This window comes from Salvelinus fontinalis, chromosome 23 (assembly GCF_029448725.1).
Source record: "Salvelinus fontinalis isolate EN_2023a chromosome 23, ASM2944872v1, whole genome shotgun sequence".
NCBI classification, from domain to species: Eukaryota; Metazoa; Chordata; class Actinopteri; order Salmoniformes; family Salmonidae; genus Salvelinus; species Salvelinus fontinalis.
In genome coordinates, this window is record NC_074687.1 from 27,637,616 (window position 1) to 27,665,066 (window position 27,451).

The 27,451-nt window shown below is 41.3% G+C and overlaps 1 protein-coding gene across 2 annotated transcripts in view; it reads right to left on the bottom strand.

Moving 5' to 3' along the window:
* Positions 1-21,929, bottom strand: part of ikzf2 (IKAROS family zinc finger 2) — a 29,415-nt gene extending 7,486 nt beyond the window's left edge. Inside the window, exons 1-5 of one of the 2 annotated variants that reach the window (XM_055878339.1) lie at positions 21,365-21,929; positions 18,647-18,693; positions 13,813-13,920; positions 9,283-9,471; positions 7,771-7,938 (exon numbers count right to left, since the gene is read on the bottom strand). In XM_055878339.1, coding sequence (XP_055734314.1) covers positions 7,771-7,938; positions 9,283-9,471; positions 13,813-13,920; positions 18,647-18,680 — 499 coding nt within the window. In that variant the 5' untranslated portion in view covers positions 18,681-18,693; positions 21,365-21,929. Of the gene's footprint in view, positions 1-7,770; positions 7,939-9,282; positions 9,472-13,812; positions 13,921-18,646; positions 18,694-20,664; positions 20,868-21,364 lie in introns of those variants that run through there. The other variant, XM_055878338.1, reaches the window with a different exon arrangement.
* Positions 21,930-27,451: the final 5,522 nt, after the last annotated feature.

Sequence of the window (27,451 nt, forward strand, 5' to 3'; positions counted from 1 at the left end):
CACACACACACACACACACACACACACACACACACACACACACACACACACACACACACACACACACACACACACACACACACACACACATTTTATGCTATTACTCATTTACAAAACCTCCAGCCATTTGCAGATGTTGAATGTATCACAAAAATCCCACTTTCAGCAGCTATTCTTGAACATGCAAATAGCCTCATCTCTCTCTGCCTTCAGATACAGTTGGCTGCATCCAGTTGGGTGATAAACAGGAACCTCTCCCTGAAACGTATTGTTGTCTCATGTAATGTCAAAATGAGTGAGCCCATCACTCTTAATGTAGCATCTAAAACACCTTCAGGATGAACCATTTGCACATATTTGAACAGCAATTAAAAGAATAACTTGATATTCATATTTAACAATGTGTTTGGGAGGGGTTCAGATACAACACAGTCCATGTAGTGCCACTCTGTGTCTTGACAGGGAAAGTATACTCTTGTCTTGCCCCTCGGATTGCACAATACATCAAAGCATTCACCTGTCGCTGTCTCTCTCTCTGTTTCTCTGTCTCTCTCCCCACACCTAACCTCCCTCTCTTGTCACTCCACCTGTTTCCTGGCAGTGTGCCAGGGGCAGGGAGATGGAGGGAGAGAGGCAGAGAGAGAGAGGTGAAAGGAGAAGAGGCCTTTCATCTAGAGAACGCCATTCCAACCAACTCCCTACGCCACAGAAGAGTTCCTAACATTCCTTTCAACCCTCAGGTAGTGTAACATTCCTTTCAAACCTCAGGTAGTGTAACATTCTTTTCAACCCTCAGGTAGTGTAACATTCCTTTCAACCCTCAGGTAGTGTAACAATCTTTTCAACCCTCAGGTAGTGTAACATTCCTTTCAACCCTCAGGTAGTGTAACATTCTTTTCAACCCTCAGGTAGTGTAACATTCCTTTCAACCCTCAGGTAGTGTAACATTCCTTTCAACCCTCAGGTAGTGTAACATTCCATTCAACCCTCAGGTAGTGTAACATTTCATTCAACCCTCAGGTAGTGTAACATTCCATTCAACCCTCCAGTAGTGTAACATTCCGTTCAACTCTCAGGTAGTGTAACATTCCATTCAACTCTCAGGTAGTGTAACATTCCATTCAACCCTCAGGTAGTGTAACATTCCATTCAACTCTCAGGTAGTGTAACATTCCATTCAACCCTCAGGTAGTGTAACATTCCGTTCAACTCTCAGGTAGTGTAACATTCCATTCAACTCTCAGGTAGTGTAACATTCCATTCAACTCTCAGGTAGTGTAACATTCCATTCAACCCTCAGGTAGTGTAACATTCCATTCAACTCTCAGGTAGTGTAACATTCCATTCAACTCTCAGGTAGTGTAACATTCCATTCAACCCTCAGGTAGTGTAACATTCCATTCAACCCTCAGGTAGTGTAACATTCCTTTCAACCCTCAGGTAGTGTAACATTCCATTCAACCCTCAGGTAGTGTAACATCCCATTAAACTCTCAGGTAGTGTAACATTCCATTCAACCCTCAGGTAGTGTAACACTCCATTCAACCCTCAGGTAGTGTAACATTCCTTTCAACTCTCAGGCAGTGTAACATTCCATTCAACCCTCAGGTAGTGTAACATTCCATTCAACTCTCAGGTAGTGTAACATTCCATTCAACTCTCAGGTAGTGTAGTATAGGCAGGCTGAGGGAATTCATACAGCACTACTACATACTATAGCACTGCATAGGGAACTACAGTACACCTAAATGTGCCATCTACACTGACTGGAGGAGGGTAAATAATCAATTTAGCCTAACAAAACAGGAAGTGAAAATTTAAAAAAGATCAAAAGAGAAAAAAACGAGACATGTAAAGAGTGTTTGAGAGCATTGACAGAAAAGGAGAGAGAGATACAAAGGGCTCTATTTTAACGAACTTAACGCAATGGTAAATCTGGTAGCGCTATAGGTTTGGGGGTGTGTCAGAAATATTTGTTCTATTTTCACAACCAGAATTATGTGCGCAGTAGCTGGCGATGGCGTGAAAGAGCTGGGTTTTGATTAATAAAAATGATGCGGGTATGTCGAGGGTTGACACCTCAATGGCCAATAAGAATATGCTCCATGGTTAAATATGTGGTTGCTTCAAGTTGTCTATTTATGGTTTTCATGTAATTGCATTGTACTCAACTCCAATTTTGATTGTTAGTCCATTATAGCCTAGTTCGTTAAATAGCCCGACCCATATCTGCTAAATATGTTAAACATGCTAAATATGTTGAACACAGACAAGCCAACTTAAACTATGGATGGTTTTACGCACATCCAAACTTTTCAAAGGCGCTGGACAAAGATCCAATATGAAGAGAAAGGGGGAATGTCCACTCACCATTATAATGCTACCAAATGAACATTTTACAAACACCATGGAACCATCTTACAGATCATATTTGCACTTCTCCATAAATAGCAGACAAAATTGCATTGCATTCGAGCCATGTACAGTGCCTTCAGAACATATTTACACCCCTTGACTTTTTCCACATTTTGTTGAGTTACAGCCTGAATTTAAAATGGATTCAATTTAGATTTTGTTTCACTGGCCTACACACAATACCCCATAATGTCAAATTGGAATTAAGTTTAAACCCCTAAGTAAAATACTGAGTAAAAGCACCTTTGGCAGCTATTGAGTCTTTCTGGGTAAATCTCTGAGCTTTCCATACCTGGATTGTGTAACATTTACACATGATTATTTTCATAATTCTTCAAGCTCTGTCAAATTGGTTGTTGATCATTCCTAGATAACAACTTTCAGTTCTTGCCAGAGATTTTCAAGTAGATTTAAGACAAAACTGTAACTCAGCCACTCAGGAACATTCACTGTCTGTTTGGTTAGCAACTCCAGTGTAGATTTGGCATTATGTTTTAGGTTATTGTTCTGCTGAAAGGTGAATTCATCTCCTAGTGTTTGGTGGAAAGCAGACTTAACCAGGTTTTCCTCTAGGATTTTGCCTGTGCTAATCTCCATTCCGTTTCTTTTTCATCCTGAAAAACACCCCAGTCTTTAACGATTACAAGCATACCCATAACATGATGCAGCCATCACTATGCTTGAAAATATGGAGAGTGTTACTCAGTAATGTGTTGTATTGAATTTACCCCAAACACAACACTTTGTATTCAGGACAAAAATCAAATTTCTTTGCCACATTTTTTTGTAGTATTACTTTTGTGCCTTGTGTCAAACAGGATGCATGTTTTGGAATATTTTTTATTCTGTACAGGCTTCCTTCTTTTCACTCTGCAAATTAGGTTAGTATTGTGGAGTAACGACACTCCTAGAAAAAAAGGCACAATCTAGACCCTAAAAGGGTTACAGAACCCTTTGAACCCTTTGAAGAACCCTTTTTGGTTCCAGGTAGAACCCTTTTCGGTTCAATGTAGAACCCTTTACACAGAGGGTTCTACATGGAACGAAAAGGGTTATCCTATGGGGACAGCCAAAGTCACCAATGGCCTCATGGTGAAATCCCTGAGTTAGGAAGTATGCCTGTATCTTTGTAGTGAAAAGTAGACATTGATTATCCCTTTGAGCATGGTAAAGTTATTAATTACACTTTGGATTGTATATCAACACACCTTGTCACTACAACGATACAGGCGTACTTCCTAACTCAGTTGCCGGAGAGGAAGGAAACCACTCAGGGATTTCACCATGAGGCCAATGGTGAATATAAAACAGTTTCAGAGTTTAATGGCTGTGAAAAGAGAAAACTGAGGATGGATCAACAACATTGTAGTTACTCAACAATACTAACCGAAATGACAGAGTGGAAAGAAGAAAGCCTGTACAGAATTAAAATATAATCAAAACATGCATCCTGTTTGCAATATGGCACTAAGGTTAAACTGCAAAAAATGTGGCAAAGAAATGAACTTTACTAAGTGTTATGTTTGGGGCAAATCCAAGACATCACATCACTGAGTACCACTCTTTATACTGTCAAGCATGGTGGTGACTGCATCATGTTATGGGTATACTTGTCATCGGCAAGAACTAGGGAGTTTTTTTTAAATAAAAAGAAAACTGAATAGAGCTAAGCACAGGAAAAATCAGATAGGAAAATCTGCTTCAGTCTGCTTTCGAAAAGACACTGGGAGACAAATTTACCTTTCAGCAGGACAATAACATAAAACACAAGGCCAAATATACACTGCAGTTCCTTACGAAGACGACATTGAATGTTCCTGAGTGGCCGAGTTACAGTTGTGCCTTAAATCGTCTTGAAAAGTTATGGCAAGACTTGAAAATGGCTGTCTCTTCTCTTGAACTTGATAGAGCTTGATTTTTTTTAATTTTAAATAATGTGTTTTTATTGTAAAATCCACGTATGCAAAGCTCTGAGAAAATTACCCAGAAAGACTCACAGCTGTAATCGCTGCCAAAGGTGATTCTAACATGAAATGATTCAGGGGTGTGAATAATTATGTAAATTTGATATTTCTGTATTTCATTTCCAATACATTTGCAAAAATGTCTAAAAACAAGTTTTCAGTTTATCATTATCGGCTGCACTGTTGGATCTAGGAACATGAGTATTACACCCGCTATAACATCTGCTAAATATGTGTATGTGACCAATAACATTTTATTTGAAGACGGGGGAGATTTTTTTGTAGCCATTTTGAATTCAGACTCTAACACAACATCATGTGGAATAAGTCAAGAGGTATGAACACTTTCTGATGGCACTGTATATTCTCAACATAAGTTTGGTTTTTAAAACCTTTTACTGCAGTGGGCTAAATCAAGGTCACACAGAGTGCTTCTTGGTCGTCTTAAACAAATTAAAAGTATACACCTCACACACATGGTTATGGGATTTAAAATAAAGACAGTTGTACCATGTCAGAAATAATACTTTTTTTTATTTAACCTTTAACTAGGCAAGTCAGTTAAGAACAAATTCTTATTTACAATGACAGCCTAGGAACAGTGGGTTAACTGCCTTGTTCGGGGGCAGAGTGACATATTTTTACCTTGTCAGCTCAGGGAGTTGATCTAGCAACCTTTCAGTTACTGGCCCAATGCTCTAACCACTAGGCTACCTGCTGCAAATAGAGTTGAAATGTGCTACATTTTGACTTTGCATCCCAATAGGACACTTTATATATATATCACAGAAAACTGAAATATAACAAAATCATTTGACATAGAAAAACTGGATTTTCTGCATAAAATAAATGAATCATGTTTATTAATTATGAAACTATGAAAAAGTATTAATAAAATTCCACCCATGAGGCCACTAGGTCATTTGACTGCAGGAAAGGGGAACTCCAATTTTAAGGAAAAACAATCAATAGTCATTTTTAACAACAGCAATATTTCTAAGTAGGATCGGGTCAGAAGCAGGATTTATTAAATCTCTCGTTCCATGAGCATAAAGCAATGTGTGCACACTGTAGGCCTAATGGCTCTTCCCCTGGAGCCATGAATGTTTGTCCTATCCATTGAAGATAGTGTATTAAATAGTATACAGTAGCTACTACAATAGGCCTAGTTATAACAAACATGTAGCCTCGCCGATGTGGTTGTTTTTACTGGCTTCAACATGGAAATACAGGTAACTGCCAAAATAATGGAAACACTTGAGTAAATGAGGGATACGAAGTATATTGAAAGCAGGTGCTTCCACACAGGAATGGTTCCTGAGTTAATTAAGCAATTAATGTCCCATTATTCTTGGGGTCATGTATAAAAATGCTGTGCAGGCCATTATTTTGGCTACCATGGCTATTCCCCCATACAATGACAATGCCCCCATCCAAAGGGCATGAGTGGTCACTGAATGGTTTGATGAGCAGGAAGACAATGTAAACCATATGCCATGGCCAACTCAGTCACCAGATCTCAACCTAATTGACCACTTATGGGAGATTCCTGATTTGAACGGGTGAGACGGTGTTTCCATCCACCATCAACAAAACACCAAATGATGGTACTTTCTCGTGGAAGAATGGTGTCGCATCCCTCCGATAGAGTTCCAGACACTTGTAGAATCTATGCCAAGGTGCATTGAAGCTGCTCTTGGTGACACAATGCCCTAATAAGACACAGCCTTATTCTAAAATAGATAAAATATTTTTTTTCGCTCATAAATCTACACACAACAGGTTGTTGGAAATGTTTTCAAATGTATTAAAAATGTAAAACAGGAACAGGGAGGTGACCAAGAACCCGATGGCTACTCTGACAGAGCTCCAGAGTTCCTCTGTGGAGATGGTAGAACGTTCCAGAAGGATAACCATCAATGCAGCACTTCACCAATCAGGCCTTTACGGTAGAGTGGCTAGACGGAAGCCACACCTCAGTAAAAGGCACATGACAGCCCGCTTGGAGTTTTCCAAAAGGCACCTAAAGGACTCTCAGACCATGGGAAACAAGATTCTCTAGTCTGATGAAACCAAGATTGAACTCTTTGGCCTGAATGCCAAGCATCACATCTGGAGGAAACCTGGCACCATCCCTACAGTGAAGCACGGTGGTGGCAGCATCATGCAGTGGTGATGTTTTTCAACGGCAGGGACTGGGAGACTAGTCAGGATTGAGGGAAAGATGGAGAAAAGTATAAAGACATCCTTGATGAAAACCTGCTCCAGACCGCTCAGGACCTCAGACTGGGGAGAAGGTTCACCTTCCAATAGGACATTGACCCTAAACCCACAGCCAAGACAAGGCATGGGTGGCTTTGGGACAAGTCTGTGAATGTTCTTGAGTGGTCCAGCCAGAGCCTGACTTGAACCCGATCAAACAACTCTGGAGAGACTTGAAAATAGCTATGCAGTGATGCTCCCCATCCAACCTGAGAGCGCTTGAGAGGATCTGCAGAGAAGAATGGGAGAAACTCCCCAAATACAGGTGTACCAAGCTTGTAGCGTCATACCCAAGAACTGAGTAAAGGGTCTGAATAGTTATGTAAATGTGATATTTCGGTTTTTACATTTATAATTTCTAAAACCTGTGTTTGCTGTGTCAATAAGGGGTAATGTGTGTAGATTGATGAGGAAAAACAAACAATTTAAGTCAGTTTAAGAATAAGGCTGTAACGTAACAAAATATGGAAGAAGTCAAGGGGTCTGAATACTTTCCGACTGCACTGTACATGTGAGTACTTCTAAGAGGACAACACTAGAGATGAGGTTTTACTGTCGTCTGTCCCGGATCTCAAAGAAGAGGCAGAAGAGAACACAGAGACAGAGGCCTATGACGCAGAGATAGGAAAGTGGGTTACAGTTAGAGCAGGGCAGTGTTTCTCTGGTCTCCCCATACTGTATCTCTACAGATAACAGAGAGAGTTCCTCTCTGAGGAGACGTGAGCTGAGCAGGTTATAGGAACAGCATGTCCTGGGTGCCTAACCACAGCCCTTGTCTGTCTGCACAAAAATCCCCAGAGAGATGCATCCATCCAACAATACGAAACCCTGTCAGGGTTAGATATTTGTGGGTCTGTTGCTAATCTGTCACAAAAACTTAGACACGGGTCAGACCAGATCATGATTTAAGTTACATCGAGATAGGCCGGTTCTATAGCATCAACATAGTATGGACTATTTTAGAAGTTATTGAAACCAGGATAAATACTAAGGAGTAACCACAGTAATAAAAAAGTTCAAGGAAGCATGGACCCAAGACAAAGGGAATTGGAAGACAAGGATGAAAAAGAGGAAGAGGATAAGAACATAGAGGAAGAAACAAAAAAAGAGAGGAGGTAGAGGGGCTGACCTGAGTGTGTGCGTAGGTGGCCTGTAAGTGCGTCACGACGGCGGCAGGCGTAGCTGCAGAAGGGGCATTTGAAGGGCTTCTCCCCCGTGTGCAGTTTGATGTGTCTCAACAGATTGCCCTTCTGAGTGAACGACACACCACACTGGTTACACTGGAACGACCTATCACCTGAGAGGGGCACAGGAAGTGTTACACTGGAACGACCTATTACTTGAAGGGGCACAGGAAGTGCAGGCTCTCATCTCTCACTCCCCCTTTTACATATAGCCAGAAAAGCAACACACAATACCCACAGACCACCAGCCACCTAGTCTTGAGTTTTCACTCAGCTAGTGGACCGAACAAACTTGAGAAAGACGGAAATGGAGGTTCACAGCTACTCGACAACAATCAACACATTGCAATGGTAAAACATGGTTTGATTGGTAAAGGCAAGCAACACGCCTTAGCTGAGAACGTTGTAACATCTCAAATAATGCAGAGAATATATTTCTAGGAGGATTGTCAGTGGGTAGAAAAACACTAACGTGTGGTGCCTGATGTGTGCTGTGTACAATTGATACATTTGAGCTACAGCCTACTGCTACTACAGTAATAGTGTCTGGAGTGTGGTGAGATAAGGTGTTAGATCTCCACCCTAATAGCTCTGCTCTGGGTCTCTTCTACAGCTCCCTCTCTCACCACAGAGTAGGTGTAGAAATACAGTGAGTTTTCATCCTTCACTAGGCGCCCGGTAGGGCTGTATGCGTTCTACACACAGATACACAAACACCACCAACACCACTAAGCTGGTAGAAGTTAATAAGGTTTAGTGTGGCAGTCAAAGTCTCTTCAGATAGTAAATGGTTAAGACTTAAGGAGTCTTACAGTGTGTCTTAAAATCTTCCATTGTGTTGAAGTGCTGTACATCTTTAATACCAGCTTTACCATGAAAGTATGTTTGTCTGTATCTATGCAAAAAGTTTGCCCAGTTCACCAGTAAACTACAGTAGTCTCATCATCATCTTGATGATCGTCTCTTGATCTGCGGCCGAACGTTTGGAAAAGTGAAACGTGATCCTAAATCTGTGAAGACCGAGGCTCAGTAATGGCGTCAGTGAAGGGCTCGGGAACAGGTTGTGGAGGATTCCTGGGATGTTATCCATGAAAATCATTCCAAGGCTAAACTATTGTATTCTACAAAAGAGCAAAGCTCTCCAGCTCCACACCCGTAGAAACAATTTCTGACTCACAGAATTTTTTTAAATCATAGGGTGAGTGCCGTACAATTGCTTGAGTCTGTAAAATTCATATCTCATAGGGAGCTACAACGTGAAGTATAATTTATTCATCATTTATTAACGTATAACTAATGGGTTTTTGCAGTTTGCTAGATGTTAATGATAAAACATTGACAATTCTTAGATACATCAGAGAGTATTGAGTCAATGTTGTTCAATATAAAGTACATTAGGTTTGTAAAATATTCTGTGAAAGGGACATAAGGGTTAACAACTTTAGAGAAACATTTACCATTGGGCAGCCGAGTTCCTGGGTCACATGACCCATCTGACCCAGGGACCCCATCCTGTAGGTTGTTTGGGCTGTCAATCATGGGCTCTTCCAATCCCGATTCCTCTTCCCCACTTTGTCCCATATCCTCAGCTGTGGTTCTCCTGTCCCTTTCATCTTCTGTCTCTTCTTCTTGTTTGATGGTGTGTTCTGGAAGAGACAGGTATGACCAATCCAATTACAGTTTTTCAGACAATCACATGACAATCACATGACATGGCTTTAGTGGATAATCCTTGTTCTTCCAGTAAGAGGTGCAGTGGCTCTAGGTTACGAGTCTAAACCTTGTAAATCTGTTTCTCTTTGAATGTAAACATCCATTGATTGGAACAAGTTCATCAAATCTGCATGTTATTTCCCCTGGAGAAATAAGTAATATAATGATGCTCAACATAAATTGCCAAAGTTAATGCTAACCCCTAGAGGCAGGGACTCATCAAATCTGACAAAAAATTGTTAATTATTGGTATGTTATTGTTAATTATATGCAAGTATTTAATTTATTTAACCAGGCAAGTCAGTTAAGAAGAAATTCTTATTTACAATGATGGCCTACCCTGGCCAAACCCTAACCCGGATGACGCTGGGCCAATTGTGCGCCGCCATATGGGACTCCCAATCACGGCCGGTTGTGATACAGCCTGGAATCGAACCAGGTTTTGTAGTGACACCTCTAGCACTGAGATGCAGTGCATTAGACCGCTGTACCACTCAGAAGCTCAATTATTTCTTTTATCTATTTTAAACCTGAGTCTTCTGGAATGTACACAGTAAAGTAGTTATGTGGAGAAAAGCGGGGTTCGTCCCAGAAGTGGACGGGCGATACGTGACTTGGTCTGAACATTAGAGATTTGTGGAGGGACAGCTGAGAAACAGGCTGGTCTAGTTCCACTCAGTCCTTGGCAGGGCTGGGGTATTCAAAATTGAATAAAAAAATGGTATCTATTTTCAATTACTTCTCAAAAAACTGAGAAGTAGAAGCTATTAATTTCAAATATTTTTTTTCCCATTTTATTTGAATTTAAAATCACTTCCTGAATTGACTGCCTTTAATTCGAATTGACCGCAGCCCTCGTCTCTGGGGAGGAGGAGAGGAAGAGCAGAGGGCTGCGGCCAGGTGCTGCTTAGCCTCTGTGGGTTTAGATTTGACTGGCACTGGGAGACTGGCTGGATGTCTTGATGGGGGGGGGACTCTGGCTGACTAAAGGCACAAATGCCTCAACTCTACTGGGTTGGCCACCAGACTCTCAGTATCCCTCATCCGACATTATAGGGAGACTGACACACAGACACACAAATATGGCCCAGATACATACTCCTCCAGTCTGGCTTTAGTAACGTTTGACTCTTGAGTCACTAGGGACACACACACACATAGCCACAGAATAATTAGAGATCGTCCTCTCCCACACAACATTTGAAGGTACAATATGCAGAAATTGTCCCGCCATTTCCTGGTTGCTTAAATTCAAAAAGTTTTCCTAATTTCAGTTTGTTTGCCAAAACAAGTAATCTATTGTGTAGAGAATCGTTGTACCATCTAAAGTATATTTTCAATAACCAAAATTATCGTATTTTCAGCAGTTTAAAACTGGTGTATAAAACTGAAAGTAAAAGACACAAAAAAAAACTTAAGAGCGGGACGCATAGAAACAGCACACAAAGAACATATCTACCGCATCTTAGACTTACGTTCAATGGAAATGACAGATCTATCTCATGTTTCTATGTGAATTTGGTCGGGTTACCCAAAAAGTTGTATTTTGCGCTTTAACATTCTGGTATGCTTAGCATATACGTAGGGACCTTAATCTTGAACATGTGGAATTAGTTTTTTTATTAGGATCCCCATTAAGTGTTGCATAAGCAGCAGCTACTGTACTTTTTGTGGGGTCCACACAAAACATAAAGCATGACAAAATACATAACTCTATTAGACAAGAACAGAAACACACATTTCAAAAAAGAACAATAGAGCACATTTTTTCCTGTACTGCATATACATACAACATATGCATATACAGCATATACAGTACATACAAGTTTTTAGGTCATACAAGGTCAGAGGCATCATACCGTGAGAAGGAGACTTCTTGCATTCCTTTACAGTAGTCTGAAGGAAAACCTGATACGGACGTTAATCATAACCATCCAGTCAAGCCTGTTTGTGATTTGTGACTGAAACTATAATCATAGCGTAGGTACGGAAGGAGCAAGAGCAATAACCCCAAACCTCTCACATCCATATAATCCATTCCCTGACTGTCCCTTTAGGCTCCTAGGCTCCATTAAAGGGGATTTGGCAATAAGGCCACTTACAGTTTCTACGTCCCGAGAGTCAGATGAACTCGTGAGTACCATTTTTATGTTTGCATCCGGTATGAAGGAAGTTAAAGGTCGTTTGGTGAGCCAATGCTAACTAGCTTAGCGCAAAAACTTGAAGTCTTCCTTCATACTAGACCAGGCACCTGCACAGATGGAGCCCTAGGTGTGCTGGAGCACCTGCCCCTTTGCCGAACAGTTTGGGCAACACGTTAATATGAACCCTCTATGGAAAGATGAGACTCTCACGAACACGTGCATGTTTTTCTCTAGGACACCCACAAGCTTCCCAAGTCTGAAGGTAGCCTGCTACCAGTTCAAATGTTGGTGCCTAAAAAAAGGGGTTAAATATGTTTCAAAAATATATATAAATAAGTTCATGATCTTTCCTATATCTCTCAGACACAAACTTCCTTTAGATTTTATTTTACCATCTGTTTTTCCATGTATGAATCTGTTATTCAATGCGTTTCTATGAGCTAATAGCAATAAGACCAAACTCAATATTTCATCCAATATTTATTTTATATACAAGTGGAGTGTGGCGATATCTAGGGTTGACTGTGTGCTTATTGCTTTAGGGTTGACAACAACATTTACTGTGGTGATTGCTACAGGGTTGACACTAAATCATGATGATTGCTATATGGTTGACAATAAGTCATGGTGATTGATATAAGGTTGACACTAAGTCATGGTGATTGCTATGAGGTTGACACTAAGTCATGGGGATTGCTATAGGGTTGACACTAAGTAAAGGTGATTGCTATAGCGTTGACTCTAAGTGGTGGTGATTAATATAGGGTTGACACTAGTGATGGTGATTAATATAGAGTTGACACTAAGTCATGGGGATTGCTATAGCGTTGACACTAAGTGATGGTGATTAATATAGGGTTGACGCTAAGTGATGGTGATTAATATAGGTTTGACACTAAGTGATGGTGATTAATATAGGTTTGACACTAAGTAATGGTGACTGCTATAGGGTTGACACTAAGTCACACTATCCACTCCACTGAGGTGATATGATTGACAACTTCCATCTATCTTTCAACACAGACCACATAGAATTCTGGAGTCCTGCTATTGTCAGCAATGACATGGCAATCTCTGTAACAACATGGCAGTATTTTATTAAGCAATATTTCCCCTTTTATCTCTTAGCCTTGTGTGAACTGAAAGAGCTCCTCTTTTACTAACAGCATGACATTGAATTTATCCTCCAGTGCTGTATCCTGGCAACATGGAGCTAGCAGATTGAGGGGTATTGTAGGTGGGGTACACACATGAAGAGCTCGCCACTCTCTGTCGAAGCTGGCTGAACTTGAGATGGTTGCTGCGACAACAGAATTTTATAGAACCCAGATAAATAAAATATAAAGAAACTCCCGAAGCATGACGGGTTATGTTACCAAGGAGGAGAAACTACAGTAGGTATCCAAGCTAAGTGAAAAGTGCTATCATAAGCTAATCTGAGTAAAGATACCTGTCCCATACCTGGCTGTGTATTGAACACCTCATAGTTTACATTAATCAGGGGTCAGAGATCAAGAAGATCAAGAAGAGTCACCCATAAGGTATTTTGCTAGTGGAACTGTAGAGGTATTTTGCTGAAGTGAATGAAAAAATACTTTTAAATGCTATACCATACTAATAGCTTGATACTAAACATAAGTGTATAGGCAAACATGTTTTGTAGTTTTGCACACACTGACACAACTGCTTAATTTCAGTGTTGTGTTACAAAAGTGGTGTCATGGCGGAGTGGTGTTAGGCAACCTCTGGGTCGGGATGACACAAGCTGTATCTGTGAGTCTCTCTCCCTCTGACACAGATCTAGGACCAGGCTACTAATACTGGGGGATGCTGCGGGAAACAACTTCCCTTTTCTGGTTCAGCCACCTCATGGTGACATGTCTGAAGACAATGAGAAGAATGGCACCATGTCTCAGCTCTTCCTATTTCTGTTAATTTAATGGAAGGGAACTACGCAAGACCCTTCAGATAAGACATACATTTCTGATGACCCTTTGATAAAAGAAAATAAACTGTTTCTTGACGTGTGTGTGTGTGTGTGTGTGTGTGTGTGTGTGTGTGTGTGTGTGTGTGTGTGTGTGTGTGTGTGTGTGTGTGTGTGTGTGTGTGTGTGTGTGTGTATCCACTCACCAGTCGGTGAATAAGGACCCTGGGGCTGCTGTACATTGGGTGTGTTTGCCGACAGGTCCACCAACATTCTAGAGTTCTCTGTCTTCCTGGGAGAGCAGTCTCCGTTACCTGGGTGACAGACAGACAACAAGAGAGCTGGGAACATCGCATTGCACAGCATTGCACTGCACTGAACAGCATACAGATACAGTACATACTGTACATACAAACTCCAATCTCCAAATGTCATGACCTCCTCAGATAAATGCTTTGAGAGGTGTCAATTGTAGCAATCACACCATCTAAAAAAAAAGTGTAAAAATGTCTGATGATACCCGGAGATACTTAGCCAGGGGAAAATTTAATGCTGTATTTCACACTTCTAATTCATAACAGGAAATCATTCTGAACCACTTTCAGTAGCAAACAAATTTTCCGTGGATGAGACCCAGCACTTGCTTAGCTTCTAGGTGCTAGCCAGTACAGTACCAGAGTGCAAGGTGGTATGGCTGCTGTCTGCTGGCTACCTTTTCTGTCAGCCTCGTGTCCTCTCCATACAGATCAGATCAGATTGTAGCCTGTCAGCACCTTCCCTGACACAGGCAATGCCATGGGATAGCTATAGCTGTGTGTCCTGTCCTGTCCACTTAGAAGGAGAGCTGTACAATCCCTTATCCCATTACAGCCTGGCCCCAGCACAGCCTCTCAGACAATACAACAGCAGCAACACCACAGCACCCCCACTGACCCAGGTGTCAAATCCCACAGGAGCCAGACCACAGCAAAGACAACACTGTATCAGCTAGCACCTGGGAGTATTTTTTTAATATAGGTTTACAGGAAAGTACCTGAAAGTAACAGTCTAACTGTTAATCTTCGCCAAAGCTTCTCTCATGGAAGCTAAAACAAAATGCTTGTATTTTATGTGGTGTTACATTGTTGTGATTGGCTGCTGCTGAGTGAGACACACTGGGAGTTGTGGTCCATGACCATGATGACACAATCCCTGGGTCTGGTCTCCGATTGCACGCCACGCTGGGGTTGGATGAAATCTCAGGTGACTGACAGGTGGCTATCCAATGGCAGTGGTGTCTGTTGTAGAGATAGGGGTGGCCCAGATTTGTCATGAAGGATTTTCCATTACTGTGCTAAGTGTTGACGTCTTGACGGCTGCCTGGCTGCTCTGTAGGGCCAGGTCAGGTAAAGGCTCAGTGTGTCTCAAAGGTGGTGTGTACTCGTAGCACGTGAATGTTAGTGTTCATATGTTTTATGTACTTGTAATTATTACTGAAACCCTTAAAGGCCATTTAGCTGAAACTGGTTTCAATGACGAACTGTGGTAGGCCTTCATATATACAGTATACACGCTTGCTAACCCTAGGAAACTCTTTTCTACCTTCTCCTCCCTCCTTAATCCGCCCCCCTCCCTCCTCCCTCTCTGAGGACAACTTGTCAACCACTTTAAAAAGAAGACTGACGACATCCGCTCTTCATTCACTCAGCTTATTGAGTCCACTGGTCGCACTCACACAGAACTACCCTACGCTTTGACCTCTTTCTTCCCTCTCTCTCCAGATGAAATCCTGCGACTAGTGAGGTCAGGCCACCCAACAACCTGCCCGCTCGACCCCATCCCCTCCTCCCTTATCCAGACAATCTCTGGAAACCTTCTCCCATTCCTCACTTCCCTCATCAACTCATCCTTGACCACTGTCACACCCCTCCTCAAGAAACCAACACTTGACCCCTCTGACGTCAAAAACCTCAGACTGGTATTACTTCTTTATTTTCTTTGCAAAACACTTGAGCGTGCTGTCTCTGACCAACTTTCTCCCTATCTCTCTCAGAATGATCTTCTTAACCCTAACCAGTCAGTCAGTCTTCAAGACAGGTCACTCAACCAAAACTGATTCTCTCTGTCACGGAGGCTCTCCACACTGCCAAAGCTGAATCTCTCTCCTCTGTTCTCATCCTCCTAGATCTATCCGCTGCCTTCGAAACCGTGAACCATCAGATCCTCCTCTCCACCCTCTCAGGGCTGGGAGTCTCAGGCTCTGCACACTCTGCATCCTACTTGGCAGTCTACTCCTACCAGGTGATGTGGAGAGGATCTGTGTCTCTCACTACTCTCACTACTGGTGTCCCCCAGGGCTCGGTTCCAGGCCCTCTCCTCTTCTCTCTATAAACCAAGTCACTCGGCGCCGTTATATCCTCACATGTTCTCTCCTATCATTGCTATGTGAATGGCACTCAACTTCTTTTCTCTTTCCCCCTTCTGACACCCAGGTGGTGATAAGCATCTCTGCGTGCCTGGCAGATATCTCAGGTTGGATGTCGGCCCACCACCTCAATCTCAACCTCAACAAGACGAAGCTGATCTTCCTCCTGGGGAAGGCCTGCCCGCTCCAAGACCTCTCCATCGCGGTTGACAACTCCACGGTGTCCCCCTTCCAGAGTGCAAAGAACCTTGGCATGACCCTGGACAACACCCTGGCGTTCTCTGCAAACATCAAAAAAGCTCACGTCCACTACAATACCATGGTACTTGCCTATGGAGCAGCAAGATGAACTGCCACTTCATACCTTCAGGCTCTGCTCAAGGGAGGGCAACTGCAACTCCCACAGTCCAGTCCAAGCTTTTCTCTGTCTTGGGACCCCAAGGATAGCAGATACCCTGCCCCTCTTCTGAAAACATCTGAAACCCTACATCTTCAAAGAGTATTTTAAATAATCCCACAGCACCCCCCCTCACACCCCTTCCTCACACCTCCCCCCACCGAAAATAAATAAATTAATAATAATAATAAATAAAGTATTTAGTGAACTAACACTCACACTTAGCTCTGTTTTTTATTTATTTTCTTTTTCTCCTCAATTTCGTGATGTCCAACTGCTAGTTACAGTCTTGTCCCATCGCTGCAACTCCCCTACGGACTCGGGAGAGATGAAGCTCGAGAGCCATGCGTCCTCCGAAACACGACCCTGGCAAGCCGCACTGCTTCTTGACACCCTGCTGCCTTAACCCGGAAGCCAGCTGCACCAATGTGTTGGAGGAAACATTGTCCAACTGGCGACCAAAGTCAGTTTACAGGCGCCCGGCCCGCCACAAGAAGTCACTAGAGCGTGATGGAACAAGGAAATCCCGGTCGGCCAAACCCTCCCCTAACCCGGACAATGCTGGGCCAATTGTGCCCCGCCTCATGGGTCTCCCGGTCACGATCCCGGTTCTGTAGTGACGCCTCAAGCACAGCGATGCAGTTCCTTACACCACTGCGTGACTCGGGAGGCAGATATCTACATTATTGACGAAAATGTACTTACTATGACTGTAATATGTGGTTGTCCCACCTAGCTATCTTAAGATGAATGCACTAACTGTAAGTTGCTCTGGATAAGAGCGTCTGCTAAATGACTCAAATGTAAATGTAATGGTTTGATACAGTCATATGTGTGCACTCAAACACACTCACTTGTTTATCATCTGCCATTCCTCATACAATAGTTAAAATTGCAGCTCGCTGCCCCCAAAGTGATGCATGCTGGAACCCGTGGGCCAGGTTGAGGAGACAGTGTATGGCCACATCAGCGACCGGGGCCAACAGCACACACACACACGCACACACACACACAGTCTGCTAAGTTAGAATCAGAGCTTTGATTCACACCACTTGTTAGCTGACTCAATACTGTATTTACCACCACACCATGGCCCAGATGACTTGTATAGACAGTGGAGGCTTCACTGGAAGAAGACAATGTGTGTAACGCATCAGATATGGATTGTTCCATGTGTTGGCGTTGCCAAAAGGAAAATAAAATGTATGAAAATGACAAAGATGATATAGGCTACCGTGTATATGATTTAACTTATCAGACATGGTAGTTACTGCAGGTTGTCTTATGAAATGAGATTGAGAACCTGTTGTGTTAAACTATCAGCAACAAGTGGTTGGCTGGTTATAAAAATGCCATCCTTTCTGAGTGGGAGGACAATAATGAGCCACAGAAACAGGAATGACACAAAGTAAGAATGATCAAGGGTTGGAACTGTGCAGGATTTCTCCCCCGGGTGACAGAGTAACTATGTTGTGGCTTGTTGGAAACACACCGGCTGGAGCAAGGATCTGGTTTTTCCTGTCAAACTCTCAACCTCCGGACCTTCCCTCTAGACTGTGAGAGATCTCATTCACCAATCTGCCTATGAACATGTTAGTGGAGATGAAAGCAGAAGGCACTATATCCTACTTCATCCTACTTTTTTCCTTCACACTATAACGTTCATGTTTTTGACCACTCATCCCAAACCTATTACCAACAAACACAAAAAGGAGTTGTCAAACTCCAGATTGTCAGTATGTTATATCAGTGGGAATCTGTGAAGGGGAATGTAAAGAGGAGGGAAGTACCACTGTGTACCTGCTACAGAACCACCCTACTGATGATAAGACATCTCTAGGAGAGCGAAGTTGGCAGGATCGTTTTACAGGATCAGAACACATGTAGCTTGAGAAGGAGAAGGAGGGTGGGAGAGGAGAAGGGATATCTCCTTCTCCTAGCAGGACTGTCCGCCCCTGCTCCTACACCTGGTCCATCTGCCCAGTATCCCTGTAGGCCTAGGCCTCTCTTCAGGGAACCAGAACAATTAAAAATCTACCATTTTTATAGATACGGATGGATACGCTACAAACTTGATTAGAAAGACCAGCTTGTATAAAACCATAAAATGACAATTGAGAGACACATCCAGCATCTGCAATGTGAAACAGGATCTCGCTAACACAACTTTTCAAAAGTTTAAAGAATTAGAATAGTTCAGGAGGCTTCAGGTTAGAGAGTGATTGAAGAGTTGACTTACTTGCAGAATATCCATCAGTTGCCTCTGTTTCCATAGTTGGTGGAGAGCTTTGGGTATCAAAAGAAACAATACATTAGAAGAGCACTTGAGCTGAACCACGATGCTTATTCACTGGGCACACAGAGGTTGAATCAACTTTGTTTCCACATCATTTCAATGAAATGAAGTTGAACCAACTTGGAATAGATGTAGATTTGACGTCTGTGCCCAGTGGGCCCTCTCTTCATAACCTCTTCTAAATCCTTATGAAATTAGCCATATTATACTGTTTGGGTGGAGCGATTTTTTTTTTTACGTGATCATTGTACGTTTAGGCAACACTTCCTAATACATTTAATTAATAAGCCATTATGAATGATAATAAATATTTATAAATGCTAAAATAGCCAAATTAGAGGTTATTTTGATTTTGAAAAAGGCAATGATTCATTTGAGATATTTCACTAATATATTACAATAAAGGTTGATTGAAAATACATTAAATGTATTATGACTGGTACAATTATATGATATATAAAACAGTGTTATACAGTGTTCAAATAAAACTGAAGCCGAAAAGTTCACACCACCAGTTTATTGTCTCGCAACATAAAACTATATTGTTCAACTTCCCAAAAAGCTGCTGAAGGGCTGGTGGGTTGTAAAATATAGCCTTTGAATAGAATGAAGTGGCTCATTGAAAGTTGCACTGTTAGAGAAGTAACACATATATTCAGCTAAAACTATAATATGGGTTATACATGTACATGGAGTGAGAACACACATTGCAGTTCTAGTAGTTTCACGTCCTCTGACAAAGGCTTTAAGCTTATAATAAATATGTCTGAGAGAACAGTAGTGAGGTGCAAACAAACCACCACTGGCCAAAACTAATGTCTGCTATCAGTATCAACGGAAATGTTGTAGACATGTATTATCTGTTGGTGGTTCAGATGAAATTGTGTAGTATTGATGTTTGATGCACAAGATAATTATGACCCACAAGAGGAGGACCCACAAGAGGAGTACAGCTTCATCCTCTTCATCCACAAGAGGAGTTTGTCCTCATAGTATGACCCACAAGGGGGCTAAGCCCTCATAGTTCAGAAAAAAAAAGAGAAACTCAATCTTGAGGACTGACCTAGCAAAACATTTTCTACTAGGAACTAGAATACAGATGTCAACATTTGGCAAATGTCTTGTAAATGATTACCACTTATTTCTACATACAATACAATACAAATCACACAAAACATATTCCTAATCAGTCAATAAAAAATGGCATGCACTTAGATTTTCCCTAATAATTGACTCTTCAATCATTTGGATATCTATTAGCCTACAATGCAAACGATTCATAAATGAGACTAAGAGCCATGATATGTTCATATTTTTAAGAGTATTTTCTCTCGAATTTATAGTCAGTCATTCATGGGTAGACTAGGCTATTCAAATAAATAAATACAAAACAGTTGTTTTAGTGATAAGCAACATACGTTATTTGATTAATTCAATCAATATAATTTACCTTTATATTTTTGACAATTGAAATGAGAAGTGCTTCATTTGCAATAAACGGAAAGCCCATAAGAAGTATTTTCACCAGCTATCCGCGCCTCCGTGGTGGACACCTGTCTCTACAAACGCTCCGCCGTGCACGTGTGTAGGCTAACTGACAGCCAAAGATCTCCCTTCAGTTTAAGAAAAACTATATGGGTTGATTTTCTCATTTATATGATATGAATCAAGCATTTGATTGACACAATCGGCCATCCCATGTTATTGTATGACATGAGCAATCAAATGGGATACACTGTCAATGTATCGATCAATCGCTCCTAAACAGTACGCAGAAGGAGCATCGTCGAAGTTGATATATTGCGTCCAGATAAAACAATTCTGAAACTGTTATTATGAACGTATTACAAAGTTACATAACGTTGTTTTGTAAGGATGGAAGCCTAATCGTTCCCAGTGCATTATAATGTGTAGGATGCCTGTAACTTGATAAATTGACAAAATGTTTGATTGGACATTACCTTTTGTGTCTCCCCTGTTCAAGTGATAATCAGTGATCTTCGTCTGCGGAAGCTGCACGTCTTAAAATTCAAACGCAAATTCTCAGTAGCCTAATATGTTTTTGATAGACAATAACAAACAAAGAAATGAGGGGATACTCTCCTCCAAAAAAAGTGGGATGCCCCCCCCAAAAAAACTTCAGTTGAGTATAACACTGTCCTGTCCTGCATACAACCTGAATAAAGTTTAGGGAACAGAGCAGCGCACTCCTCAATAAATAGCTTTGGTAGTTACTTCCTCTGTGCTGAACTAGACCGTCAACTTTCCACCTCAAACGTGACCCCCGCACACACCTTCCCTGTATCCTACAGTATTCTATGAAGTACACCTTCATAAGCCTAAATATGGACACGTCAACATTTATAGACTGTGTATTACTGGATGTTGTTTTTACTACAGCAGCAATGAGGTCGAAGACTCAACTTGTTTTTAGACTAAATAAAATACAGAACGAGGGGATAGAACTGGATACACCGGTTCCTAAGGAATTAGCCATAGAAAAACGAGTAAGGAGCAGCCTATTTTAAACAGAGGGGGGCTAAAGAATCAGAGAAGCATACGTAGGATATTCAAAAGGTATTGGATAAAGACAGAGTGAGTGAGTGAGTCAGTAGGCAGTCCCAGAGAGATATGCCAGATAACATGCTGTCTCATACTAACCTGTCAAAATATTCTCAGGTGCAGTTAGAAATACATTTCAGTAGAGACAGAACATCTCCTCAACTATAGTGCCCATACGATGTCTCTCTTGGCGTTGCTGTTTGGGGAAAAAACATTTCGAATGGTGTCATAGACTTCGCAGAACCCCCCACTCCTGCATCAACAGGTATCGGATCACGGTTGAGTCGCGAGCCGTCTGGCTTTCATACGTGAGACCCACCTGTCTCGCTGGATGTCGTGGAGACAGCAGCACGCATTGTATTGTCTGGATGAATCAATGGTCGAATGTTGAGCGTTTTTCCACGGGCATATTTTACATGTCATTATAGCAGAGTAACCGTCATCCCTGTAGGCTAAATATCATCACTGAGTTGCATTGGTTTTCTTTCTTTCTTTACTTTATAAACGCAGGAGATTGAATAATCCCATCACCTATGCTCGGTAATTAGGACTAGCCTACACATTTCACCCATTGGAATATCTTTCTTGGATCACACTGTAATATATTACAGTAGTGGCGCAGGCAGCAACAGTTAATCCGCCGATACTTCCTCCATATTAGAAAGCAAAGCAGACGAGTCAGCGAGTGTCTATTCTGGGAACTTGGTCTAACACAGAGAAACGGATCTCTCTCTCTCTGACTGCCTGTCTGTGTTCGGCAATCGATTACAGGACTTCACAGCCTGTTCTTTGGCATATAACATATTGACATTACATTTAGCTAAAATAACACTAATACAATGTGATTCCGAGTAAATGGGGAAAACAATGATTGAATAGGATACAATAGGATGGTAATAATAATAATAGGAGAATAATAAAGTGATACTGCTACTGAATAATTACAGTAGGTACAATTCTCATAATAATATGAATTGTATTAGCCTATTAAACTGTTACTAAAAAGTGCATATCAACCAAGCTGATGGGCTATAAAGTAGGCTGTGACTTAAAATCAATATTTATATTATTAATTATTAATATTAATATATAATAATAACACTTAATTATTATCATCATTATTATTATTACTGTTGTTATTATTATTATTATTATTATAGGGGCGATTGCAGTTATTTTCAGATTTCTGACAGCACATTTGCCTGCATATTGCCTAAGAGCTCTAAATAATAAAAAAACATGGACAAAAGCAAAAATACATTATATACAGTGCCTTCAGAAAGTGTTCAGACCCCTTGACTTTTTCCACAGTGTGTTACTTTACAGCCTTATTCTAGAATTGACAAACCCCCCCCCCCCCCCCACACTCATTCATACACACAATACCCTATAATGACAATGCAAAAACAAGATTTTAGAGATTTTTCCTAATCTATATAAAAAAAATGGAAATATCATATTTACATACGTATTCAGACCCTTTACTCAGTACTTTGTTGAAGCACCTTTGGCAGCGATTACAGCATCGATTCTTCTTGGGTATGACGCTACACGCTGGCATACCTGTATTTGGGGAGTTTCTCCCATTCTTCCCAAGCACTGTCAGGTTGGATGGGGAGTGTCAACTGCACAGCTATTTTCAGTTCTTTCCAGAGATGTTAGATCGGGTTCAAGCCCATGATCTGGCTGGGCCACTTCAAGGACATTCAGAGACTTGTTCCGAAGCCACTCCTGCATTGTCTTGGCTGTGTGCTTAAGGTCGTTGTCCTGTTGGAAGGTGAACCTTTAACTCAGTCTGAGGTCCTGAGCTTTCTGGAGCAGGTTTTCATCAAGGATCTCTCTGTACTTTGCTCCGTTCATCTTTGCCTTGATCCTGACTAGTCTCCCAGTCCCTGCCACCACCGTGCTTCACTGTAGGGATGGTGCCAGGTTTTCTCCAGAAGTGAAGTTTGGAATTCAGGCCAAGGAGTTCAATCTTGGTTTCATCAGACAAGATAATTGTGTTTCTCATGGTCTGTCATGTGCCTTTTTCTGAGGAGTGGCTTCAGTCTGGCCACTCTACCATAAAGGCCTGATTGGTGGAATGCTGCAGAGATGGTAGTCCTTCTGGAAGGTTCTCCCATCTCCACAGAGGAACAGGAGAGCTCTGCCAGAGTGACCATCGGGTTCTTGGTCACCTCCCTGACCAAGGCCCTGTCCCCCGATTGATCGGTTTGGCTGGGCGGCCAGCTCTAGGAAGAGTCTTGGTGGTTCCAAACTTCTTCCATTTAAGAATGATGGAGCCCACTGTGTTCTTGGGGACCTTCAATGCCGCAGAATTTTGTTGATACCCTTCTCCAGATCTGTGCCTCAACACAATCCTGTCTCGGAGTTCTACGGACAATTCCTTCGACCTCATGGCTTGGTTTTTGATCTGGCATGCACTGTCAACTGTGGGACCTTATATAAACAGGTGTGTGCCTTTCCAAATCATGTCTAATCAATTGAATTTACCACAGGTGGACTCCAATCAAGTTGTAGAAACATCTCAAGGATGATCTTAAGAAACAGTGAGGATCGACACTGGAGACCTTAGAAAGCAGGTACCAGGAGAACATTTAAAGAACAACGGACATGAAACAGGACAGGAACAGCGTTTCGACAGGGGAAAAATAACGACATCAATGCTGACACAAGGAATAATGCGAGGAGCAGACAGATAAAGAGGGGGTAATCAACAAATGGAGTCCATTTGAGTCCAATATCGCGCAGCGGCGTGTAATGATGGAGACAGGTGTACGTAATGAAGGGTATCCTGGTGCCCGCGAGCGCCAGAGTGGGAGCGTGACTGAAACAAGATGAACCTCAGCTCAATTTCGAGTCTCATAGCAAAGGGGCTGAATACCTATGTAAATAAGGTATTTCTGTTTATTATTTGTAATGAATTTGCAAAAATGTCTAAAAACCTGTTTTTGCTCTGTCATTATAGGGTATTGTGTGTAACTTGCTGAGGAATTTGTTTAAGTTAATTCATTTTAGAATAAGGCTATAATGTAACAACATTTGGGAAAAGTCAAGGGGTCTGAATGCTTTCCGAAGGTATTGTATATATATATACAGTACCAGTCAAAAGTTTGGACCTACCTACTCATTTAAGGGTTTTTCTTTATTTTTACTATTTTCTACATTGTAGAATAATAGTGAAGACATCAAATCAACACTATGAAATAACACATATGGAATCTTGAATTAACCACAAAAGTGTTAAACAAATCAAAATATACTATATTCTATATTATATTCTATATATACTATATTATATTCTTCAAAGTAGCCACCCTTTTCCTTGATGACAGCTTTGCACACTATTGGAATTCTCCCAACCAGCTTCATGAGATAATCACCTGGAATGCATTTCAATTAACAGGTGTGCCTTGTTAAAAGTTAAATAGTGGAATTTATTTCCTTCTTAATGCGTTTGAGCCAATCAGTTGTGTTGTGACAAGGTAGGGGTGGTATACAGACAATAGACCTATTTGGTAAAAGACCAAGTCCATAATGGCAAGAACAGTTCAAATAAGCAAAGAGAAAACACAGTCCATCATTACCTTTAATTTTGTCAATAGGGGGGCGCCATTTCGACTTTGTAAAAATTTGTTCCCAAATTAAACTGCCTCCTACTCAATTCTTGCTCGTACAATATGCATATTATTTCACTATTGGATAGAAAACACTCTCTAGTTTCTAAAACCGTTTGAATTATTTCTCTGAGTGAAACAGAACTTATTCTGCAGCACATTTCCTGTCAGGAAGTGAGATTTCTGAAATCGAGGTCCCTGTTCTAGGGTCAGTTTATAAGTCCCCATGCAAGCTATGGGGCTACATGCACTGCATACGCCTTCCTCTAGATGTCAGTAAGCGGTGAGAATTTGAATGGAGTGGATTGCACCATCTGGGGCACTATAAAGGCTCATGGAACGGAAGTACCATTCTTTTCAACGGGGCGCCTGGCGCAAGAGGGCCATCACAATGGCGTCCTGAAAAGCTTTCGTTTTAGCAGTTCTATATCTCCGGCTCTGATTTAATTTGATTTTTGTCTTAAAAACTTCATAAGGTAGTTAATTTAAACCGACTTATAGCAGTTTATATCAGTTTATTGCGATTTTCTGGAATTTCTTTGTCTTACGCTATCGCGAGTTGGACACCTCTCCGGTGGATGGCTAGCGTTAGCTGCTATTTCTACAGGAGAAGAGGACATCTTTCAACCCAAAGACGATTGTTCTGGAGAAAGGACACCTTGCCCAAGATTCTGATGGAAGCTCAGCAAATAGTAAGCAGTCTTATGTTGTTAATTCGTATTTATGTTGACAAATGTCAAATAATAATTCCTCCATGAATTTCGGTGCGGTCTCGCTTTAGCGCACGCTGTATGCGTAGTAACGTTAATTTAAAAAATGTAACACAGCGATTGCATTAAGAACTAATTTGTCTTTCATTTGCTGTCCAACCTGTATTTTTTTTGGTCAAGTTTATGATTATTTATTGATTAGAATAGGTGCCTCTCCAAAGATTTCTCCCAACATTTTCTGGGCAGCTTGGCTACTTTTCTCATTGTATAACCACGATTTGTGCCGCTAAATATGCACATTTTCGAACAAACTCTATATGCATTGCGTAATATGATGTTATAGGACTGTCATCTGAAGAATTCTGAGCAGGTCAGTGAAAAAATTAATATATTTTGGTGGTTTATACGTTATCACAATTTTTGTCTTGAATCAATGCTGTTGTGATGTTTGCTATTGTGGTAAGCTAATATAACGCTATATTGTGTTTTCGCTGTAAAACACTTAGAAAATCTGAAATATTGTCTGGATTCACAAGATCTGTGTCTTTCATTTGCTGTACACTGTGTATTTTTCATAAATGTTTTATGGTGAGGTAATACACGATTTAGGTAATACACGATGGTCTCTGTAGTTATTCTAGTTGCTTTGGGGAGAGTTGTGATGGTGACTGCAATGGTAAACTATGATTTATACCTGAAATATGCACATTTTTCTAACAAAACATATGCTATACAATAAATATGTTATCAGACTGTCATCTGATGAAGTTGTTTCTTGGTTAGTGGCTATTTATACCTTTATTTGGTCAAAATTGTGAGAGCTACCTATGCAGGAAAAAAATGGTGGACAAAAAAAGTTGTGTCTTTTGCTATCGTGGTTAGCTAATAGATTTACATATTGTGTCTTCCCTGTAAAACATTTTAAAGATCAGAAATGATGGTTGGATTCACAAAATGTGTATCTTTCATCTGGTGTCTTGGACTTGTGATTTAATGATATTTAGATGCTGCTATTTACTTGTGACGCTATGCTAGGCTATGCTAGTCAGCTTTTTTACTGATGGGGGTGCTCCCGGACCCGGGATTGGGAGGAAGTAGAAGTTAAGACATGAAGGTCAGTCAATTTGAAAACCATCAAGCTCTATGATGAAACTGGCTTTCATGAGGACCGCCACAGGAAAGGAAGACCCAGAGTTACCTCTGCTACAGAGGATCAGTTCATTAGAGTTAACTGCTCCTCAGATTGCAGCCCAAAGAAATGCTTCACAGAGTTCAAGTAACAGACACATCTCAACTGTTCAGAGGAGACTGAGCGACTCAGGCCTTCATGGTCAAAGTGCTGCAAAGAAACCACTACTAAAGGACACTAATAAGAAGAAGAGACTTGCTTGGGCCAAGAAATATGAGCAATGGACCTTCAAACGGTGGGAAATCTGTCCTTTGCTCTGATGATTTGAGTTGGTGAATGGATGATCTCAGCATGTGTGGTTCCCACAATGAAGCATGGAGGAGGAGGTGTGGTGGTGCTTTGCTGGTGACACTGTCAGTGATTTATTTAGAATCCAAGAAACACTTAACCAGCATGGCAACTCAGCTTTCTGCAGTGATACGCCATCCCATCTGATTTGCGCTTAGTGGGACTATCATTTGTTTTGTCGACAGGAAAATTACCCAACACAACTCCAGGCTGTGTAAGGGGTATTTGACCAAAAAGGAGAGTGATGGAGTGCTGCGTCAGATGACCTGGTCTTCACAAACACCCGACCTCAACCCAATTGAGATGGACCGCAGAGTGAAGGAAAATCAGTCAACAAGTGCTCAGAATATGTGGGAACTCCTTCAAGACGGTTGGAAAAGCA